General features: G+C 39.5%; 1 protein-coding gene across 1 annotated transcript; it reads left to right on the plus strand.

Annotated features, from left to right (window-relative positions):
• On the plus strand, positions 1-4,249 carry cldn11b (claudin 11b). Its single transcript, XM_041968377.1, has 3 exons — positions 1-356; positions 947-1,111; positions 3,662-4,249. The coding sequence occupies exons 1-3, from the start codon at positions 131-133 to the stop codon at positions 3,919-3,921; spliced, it is 651 nt and encodes a 216-aa protein (XP_041824311.1). The 5' UTR covers positions 1-130; the 3' UTR covers positions 3,922-4,249.
• The last annotated feature ends 4,258 nt before the right edge of the window (positions 4,250-8,507 follow it).

The following is an 8,507-nucleotide window of genomic DNA, read 5'->3' on the forward strand; positions in this document are numbered from 1 at the left end:
CAACCTACATTTAAGAGTTTCTCTTTTTTTGCTGACAGAAAAAGGAAAAAAATCTAAAGAAGCCCCAGAGATCCAAAAACTAGTTCAACTTATTTAATTTCGAACGCGTAAAAACGCACGGCAGTTCCCCATGGCGCAAATCTGTAGGCAAATCACGGGAAGTGGGGCGAGCTGCGCGGGCTGGGTCGGCCTCATCGTCGCCACGGCAACCAACGACTGGGTCCAGACCTGTGACTATACGGTGGCTACTTGCGTTCGCATGGACGAACTGGGCTCCCGGGGCCTCTGGGCAGAGTGCGTAATTTCTCCAGCTCTGTACCACTGCGTGGCTCTGAACCAGGTTTTCTCGCTGCCAGGTGAGGGACATGGATGGATGGATGGATGGATGGATGGATGGATGGATGGATGGATGGATGGAGACTGCAAAACATCTGGATAATCTAAATATCAAACTCATCCTCAACAGTTTCTCTCAGGTTTTTCCAGCTTTAATTGATGCGTCTGCGGGTTATTTGTGTGTGTGTGTGAAAGAGAGAGGGGTGAGTGGCTGGATTAAAGTCCTTTTTTAAAGTGATGCATAAATAAAGAAAGAAAACGGGTCTCCGTTTATGGTATATTGTGTTTTACTGATATTAAAAGTTAAGTGATTTTCAGGGAGAACTTTGTAAAACATTTTGTCTCAACCTGCTGCTTCTGTGGGTTTTTATTTTGTACCAAAAGATAACAGATTCTTGAATATTTTGTCCAATGACCCCGTCCCTCTGGACAGACGGTTTAGAATACGTACAAGGATATTATTATTAAGATTAAGCCTAACACATGGTGATAGACGTATTTTGAGATAAGAATATTGTGCTTGGCCCAAATCAGCGCACGTATCCATTCCTGACTGTAAACGTACCACTCTGAGATGAACGGTGATGAAACACATGCTTTCTATCCTCAGCCTACGTCCAAACCTCTCGTGCTTTGATGATCTGCGCATGTCTGCTGGGTCTGCCTGCGATGCTGTTGGTGCTCATGTCGATGCCTTGCGTGCGGCTGCCGAACGACACCGCGATCATCAAGAAGCGCCGCGCCCGAGTAGGAGGTGTCTTCATCATCATCATGGGTGAGGAAGACTCGGTGGCTGTAAGACACTAACCTATTTATACGGTGCAAAACTTTTGATCCAGTTTTCAAATTTTCATATTTTTTTTCCAAGCAGGGATTTTCTTCTGATATTTTGAAGTGGTCACGAAGAATAGTTCTCCAGCTTTCTGAGGGTCTTTCAGTTTTTCTTTGGATTTTGGCTTTTTTCCCCCCAGTAGCTAATTTTCCGTTCATCTTGCACATCATTTGCTACCACTCCTTAGTTACATATATGAAAATTGCTCAAGACAACAGTTTTACTGTCAAAATGGTGTTTTTTTTTCACCAACAAGGTGATTTCCAATGAGCATTTAGATTAAAACTCGGCATATTTCAGTATGCTGTGAAGCGTGTCCTTAACATTTTTGTGAAATCTGGACATGCAGGTGATTTCCTTAAGAAGAAGAAAAAAATCCATCAAAGACCTGAAACAAAATATGCAAAATGCATCTGGACCTTAAGTTGATCCAGCTATGGACGAAGCTTCATCAGAAATGGTGTCCATGGAAGGATGGCTGTCAAGAAGCTTTTCTTAAGGGGGGAAGAGGTGCCAAATGATACAAGAACCTGACTGAAACTCAGGCTACAGGTCTTATGGAGGGATGAATCCTCCCTAGAGACCAGACTTCAACATTGCTGAAGCAGTGTGGGATCATCTGGACAGAGAACAGAACAAAAGGCAGAAAACATCCAAAGAAGAGCTTTGAGCTGTCTTACAAGAAGCCTGGAAAATATCCCTGAAGACTACTTAAATAACAAGAAAGAAGGTTTAGCTCAGGGGTGCCCAAGTCCAGTCCCCCAGATCTACTATCCTGCAACTTTTAGATGCAAACCTTCCCCAACACACCTGAATCCAATGAAAGGCTCATAATCAGGCCTCTGCAGAGCTGGGAAATGCGGATGAGGAAAATCAGACATTTGATTCAGGTGTTGGAGAAGGGATGCAACTAAAAGTTGCATTCAAGTAGATCTCAAGGACCAGACATACATCCCTGGTTTAGATGATGTTGAAGAATAAAGCTGCTCATACCAAATATGGACTTTTAGAATTTTACAACCTCTGTTTTTGCCTTTGTATAAACATTTATGTTTCCACATTTCAGTAAGTTACTGGAAATATAAAATAAAATTATGCCTGAATCAAGACCTCTACACATTAAACCTGTCATCTTACAACATTGAGCATTTTAATAATAAAAACAGAGGATGCCACATGTAAAAAAAGGGAAAAAAAACAGACATTCACTCATCAAATCAAATCAAACTTTATTTATAAAGCACTTTTCACGCTGAAGGCAACACGACGTGCTTTACATGTTTAAAAAAATCATGCAAATTGAAAAAAAATTTCATGTTTGTCTCAATAAGCTACGGAAATAAAAATGTGCAGAGTGCAATGTTATATGAAAAAAGGTTTTGCTTCTTTCACATTAAAGAACATTACAGTACAATAAAAATATATTCATGCTTCTTTTTTCAGTAAATGTATCTCTATTGTTTGTGACTGGCGGCAGGTTTAACTGAACTATGTGAATTATGATTAATTACGTGGTCTCTGGGGTCTTAAAATGAAGAATATCACCATCAGTTTTTGGTTTTACAGCGTTGCTTCCGTTCATCGAGCATTGCAGAATTAATTTCTTCCAGCTTTCTGAAGGTCCCACCGCAGCATTTCAGCCAGGTTGAAGTCTGGACTTCGAAAGGATCACGGTTCTTTTCTTTTTCAGTCATTCTGTCGTAGATCTGCTGCTGTGTTCAGGATCATTGTCATGCTGCAGGAACTAAGTTTCAGCTGTCAGACAGATGACTCCACAATAGTAGACAGAGGAGTTCATGGTCCACTTGATGAATGCAACGTGTCCAGGTCCTGTAGCTGTAAAACAAACCCAAATCATCAACCCTCCACCACCATGCTTGACAGTTAACATAAGGAGTTTTTGCTGATAATCTGTTTGGTTTCTCCAAACATGCTGCTATGAATTCTCACCAAACGTCTCCACTATGGTCTGGTTTGCCTAAAAGACATTGTTCCAGAGGTCTTGTGGTTTGTTCAGATGCAGCTTTGCAGAACTAAGCCATGCAGCCATCTCCTTTTTAGAAAGAAGAGGCGTTCCCCTGCAACCCTTCCAAACCCACCAATCCAGTCTTTTTCTAATTTCTCTGCTATTAATGTTAACATCTAACTCGCTAACTGAGAGCTGTCATTGGACAGAAGCACCTTGAATTAAACAGTTTCCCTTTAGAGGACAGTAGTTCCAGTGTTTACAGTGCTTGGGTCTTTCCCAGCTGGAGGATGAGGAATGAAAAGAGGGTCATGGTCTGGCAGCTTGGCTTCCTCCTGACTGGGTTCATGTGTCTGATTGTTCTGCTTCCTTTAGGATGAGGTAGGTACTTCCCTTCTCCAGGAAAGCCAGATAAACAGCTACAAACATGACATACAAAGTGATACTCATGCTAACAGTTCTTTACAAAATGTAATATATTTTTCTGTTTCTCTTTGTCTTTTAAACAACCGTCTGCTGAAACCCAGCTGTGTGTGGCATCGTGTCGACTGTCTGGTTTCCCATCGGCGCTTACAAAGAGGAACATCTGATGTCGTTTGGCTTCTCTCTGTATGCCGGCTGGGTTGGTAGTGGTCTCTGTCTGCTGGGCGGCATTGTGATAATGTTTTGGAACCTCACCTACATGGCCACCCCATCCAGGGACAACAGCTTCTACTACTCCAGACAGGGGGGCGCAGCTACGCTACTAGACCCCCCAGCCAACCATGCAAAGAGTGAACGTGTGTGATGGCCTCAGGGTCTGCCGTCGGCCAAGTTCATCCATTTTCCTTTTGACATATGGCTGACATAACTGTAACTTTATCTTTAAAATAAAAATTAAATGTTAATGCTTTTTGATAACACAATTTTACTCAACAGAATAAATGTAGTTTTTCCCTTTAAGTACAAAATCCACTTGTTTTTCGTTTTTTTGTCTCTGTCTTCAAATAGAAATGGACCAAATGGAGTTAGAGGCAAGTCTGTCCATTTTAAAAATAAAAACTGTCTTGTCTGGCCTTTGGGTGTGAGTGTGATTGATGTTTCTTCCTTTTCATCACATACTGATGTTGGTCAGCAGCCCTCAAAGTCTGTTTTAAAAGCACATGGTACCTTCAAAGCATCACGTGTGGACGTGTGGAGGCATCGACTTTCAAGACGGAAAAAGTCAGCAAAGCTTTCTGTGTGTATATTAATGACTATTTTACCATAAAAATATGATGTTACCCAAGAGTTTCTAACGAATAACCCTAGAACAAGTTTTTGATAACCTTACATAACGCAGGTCATGACTTATGATGCAATTTCCTGATTTCCTGTTATTCTCTGAACAGTTTCAGGTCTGATTAGACAACTGATCCACATGTATAAGAAATCTATATCTTTGTCTGGAAATTGTTTTTATTTGTATATTTTTGTATATAAATTATTCTGCCTTTTAAACCCTGTGATGTTTTTATTTGTTCCAGGTTTTCTGTGTGTAAACATTTTATATTATTCATATATGTCTGAATCTCTATTACTTTATTGGAAAGAACTGTAATTTCACGTTGACAGTGAATGCAACGTAAGAAAATCTGCTGACAAAGTGCACCTGGTTCATTTTTATTTAATATCCTTCATTCTCAAACATCAATCATGAGTAAAAGTCAGATTCCTCAGCTTTTGACCAGCTGGAAAACAACAGAAATAGCAATACCTCAAAAAGCACATGGAAAACATCAGTGCAAGGTTGGACTCAAACAAGCCCTGTGCTCGATGGTCAGATGTTTATCCATGTTCTCCCCTTATTACTTTCTTACATGCTTGTTAGTTTTATTAATAAATCACAACTAGAGCTTGACGTTATACTGTCACTCTTTACTGTCACAGCTGTTTCCTGTGTGTCAGAAAGTGACCATAAACAATTTAAACAATTTAAAACTGACATGAAAGACTCCCGAGCACACGTCAGTGTGATGTTGACCTCTTTAAAGCAGAGGTGACAGGTTTTAGTGATATTTAGCTGTGAAACACCCACCACCTCATGCTCTCCATCCAAAAGCAAAACAAAAGTTGTAGCAGCTCCTGAAAATGTGAAAGCAAATTGAGCTGCATGTGGTTTCAAATGAATCTTCTTAGGCTAACACAAAAGAAAATTATTACATGAGATTTTACAAAACATCATGCTGACTATTTTACTACAATTTTTCTAAAAGATTACTCAAACTTTCACTGACAGGAGGTGTGGCTCAGTGGGTAGAGCGGTCTTCTTGTAGCCTGAGTGTTGCTGGTTCGATCCTCAGCCCGTCAAGCTCATGCGGAGGCATCCCTGAACAAGACACCGAACCCCAAAGTGCTCCTGATGGGTTGTGGTTGAGCACCTTGCATGGCAGCTTCCTCCATCAGTGGGTGAATGTGATGTGTTTTGGGTATCATTCCAGGTACAAAAAGCATTATTTAAATACCATTTATGGATCTCTTAGAATGTTAGATTTACTTTATTAATTTGCTCCATACCTGAACATTATGTCAGTGTCACCTATACTTGTAAGATATTTTGATCTACTGGTTATTTGTTGTATAAATACTCTAACCTAATAGTAAATAAGAAAAAAAAAGACGTTAAAAGACATCACATGATGGTCCTTTTTCTGCCTTACTTCCGTTTAACTGAAGAAAAATCTCTGGCAGCACTGAGAAATGTTTATTCTTCATCAGAGGGGATTTTCTTTGGGTCAAAAATATGTCTTGTATTCAAAGTTGTCATTTTATTTCTCTTTCAAACACTTCTTCCAGCTGCATTCAGAGTTTTTTTCCTCAAACAGGCAGCAAAGTTCGAGGATTTTGTGTTTCTGGCCGTCTGCCCCTGAAGCCGACCGTGACCTCTGGTCTGAACGAGTCCAGTTAGTCATGTCCTGTCGGGAGGATTAGATCAGATCAGCAGCGTCTATAGATTTAGAGGGAAGTTTTTATGATTTCAAAACAGAGAATTTTTGCTAATGTGCACATTTTCTTCTGATAATTTATATTCATTCATTAATAAATAGAAGTTTAATAGATATGAGAAGTATCTACTCCTATTCAATCCCACATAAGCACAAAACCACGTTGTAAAATTCCAAAATCCACATTTACACTGATGATTATTCACTCATGCATGTTGCCCCCACATTTACTAACCTGCATGCTGATATCGTCACTGTGTTGTCTTGTGGGTTTAATCTCCAATATCTACAGTTACGTTCATGTTTTTTCTTTGTGTTGTGTAGCAGCAAACCAGATTTGTTGAGCACAACACAGCAGCCAGACCACCATTCTGCTTGCTAGAAAAAATATATTTTTTTACATTTCCTGACTTTTCAGCATAATCAATAAACAGCTCATCATCTGCGTAAAAATGTTCAAATACTGTAACACAAGTCCAGTTTTTACCCAGAGACTTGTCCCCTCAAACGGATAAATTCCTCTAACAGAACAGCCCCCCTCATTTACACACATTATTACACACAACCCTAAATAATGGCAAACTTCCAAACAAGAAACAAGTACAGACTGTAAACAAAGTACACAAACAGAGGAAAAGCTAAACCTGCGCGTGGCATTCACTGTCACTCAGTGTTCCGTAGAAATGAGCAGTAACTACGGGAAGCAGAGAGGATCAAGCTGTCTGATGTCCTGAATGTTAATGCCATGATGAGATGGATGGTCAGAAAATAAACTTCAGTTTATGTCTAGCTATGTAAAATTTATCATAGAGAAAACAGGTTGGTTAGATTTGTAAAATCTGAGACTCTATGACGCCACCTTCTAAGGTTTAACACAACCTTTTAACACTTCCGCCTACAAAGCAAAGCTTTTCTTAAAATGTGAGATTCTTTCTAAAATTCAATATTTCCCAGATGAACTCCACAGAAGTTAAGGACAACTTCAAATTACCCTTAATTTCTGTGGTCTGAATAAATTTCAGATAGGACTATACAGCAAATAAAGCAAAATCAAAAGCAAAGTGATGACGGTAAGTTGGTCCATGTCTTAAAACAGTAGTAAAGCCACAATCTGTTGCTGTGAGATGGTTAGGGCAGGATTCAGATGACTTAAAAAGAACTGAGACCCATGATGTGGAAGCTGTAACCATATTAATATAATACATATAGAAATTAGCTGAAACACAGGCTGTAGTATCAGAAATATGTGGAACAATCTGAGCTGGGGTCGGCTCTTGGCTGTTTCTGCTTTAGCTTTGCTCTGCTTAAAAAATACTGGACAAATATCTGCTCTGTGGTGTAGTTTTACATCATTAAAAAAGTCCATTGCAGCTGTGGTCTTAGTTTTTCACCTGTGCTTCTTTACTATTTATCTCTTCTGGTGCTTTATCCTCTTTATGACATTGAACATTGTTAACCTTAGTTAACCCCTTCCAACTAACTTTTAAATTATCATTCATCTAACTGGGCTATGCATTGTTAGTTTTTTTCAGGACTGCACATCTATGAAAAGACACCTCTCTGTGTGGCACTAAGAGCAAAGCAGACTGATACCTTCACAAAGGTATAAAACAACTTAATGAAAATAATCCTGAGTAGGAGAGGAAGTCCGAAAATACAATAACTGTGGAAAATATTGTAAAAGATGAAGGGTAAGAAGTAGGCACCTGCCTTCATCCTCCTCCAATCTCTGTAGCAGCACTGATGATGATAATGATGATGATGATGATGCACATGCAAAGATATAAAATGTTGATATGGTGGATCAACTGAAATAGTTTAAAACAGAAAAGGAAAAAGCGACATGTATAACGTTATGAATAAAAAAGGCCCATGCGCGAGACAGCAGAGATAAATCACTGAGAAACTTTGGCGAGGACCAGATTTTCTAGTAATACCATTACCTTCATACTCCATTACTCCATTACTCCCTCCCACAAAGAAACTATATGAAACCATATGAAATGGCAGAAAAATAGCCAGAAGTCCAGCCCTGCGTTGCTTTTCCGTGCAGCAGAAATATGACGCCCAACTTGAAACTCCTGACTGGGAAGTAAAAAGCTTGTATGGTGGAAGCAGCTTTCCTCAATGGGCTGAGCTGTTTCTGTTTGGTGTGTGTGAATCACCTAAAAGAGGCAGATTAACAAGGACATGCTTCTTACACTGATGATGTGAACCTCAGCGTTAACGTCTGCTACTATGTTCGTGGTAAAGACCAAACAAATCGTGTAACATAAAATACACACATAGCTGTGTTATCCAGCATATGCAGTTCCAACAATAAGATCAGAATGGATGTGTTCTCATCCAGTGGCTGTTGTTAATGAGCTATTTTCTTATCCATATATATGATTTTATATGGGGATAAAGT

This window comes from Melanotaenia boesemani, chromosome 18 (genome assembly GCF_017639745.1).
Source record: "Melanotaenia boesemani isolate fMelBoe1 chromosome 18, fMelBoe1.pri, whole genome shotgun sequence".
Lineage (NCBI taxonomy): Eukaryota > Metazoa > Chordata > Actinopteri > Atheriniformes > Melanotaeniidae > Melanotaenia > Melanotaenia boesemani.

Coding starts and splice junctions, on each gene's coding strand:
- cldn11b (XM_041968377.1), top strand. CDS start 131: ATGGCGCAAATCTGTAGGCAAATCACGGGAAGTGGGGCGAGCTGCGCG. Junction 357..946: donor CCAGGTTTTCTCGCTGCCAG/GTGAGGGACATG, acceptor TTCTATCCTCAG/CCTACGTCCAAACCTCTCGT. Junction 1,112..3,661: donor TGTCTTCATCATCATCATGG/GTGAGGAAGACT, acceptor GCTGAAACCCAG/CTGTGTGTGGCATCGTGTCG.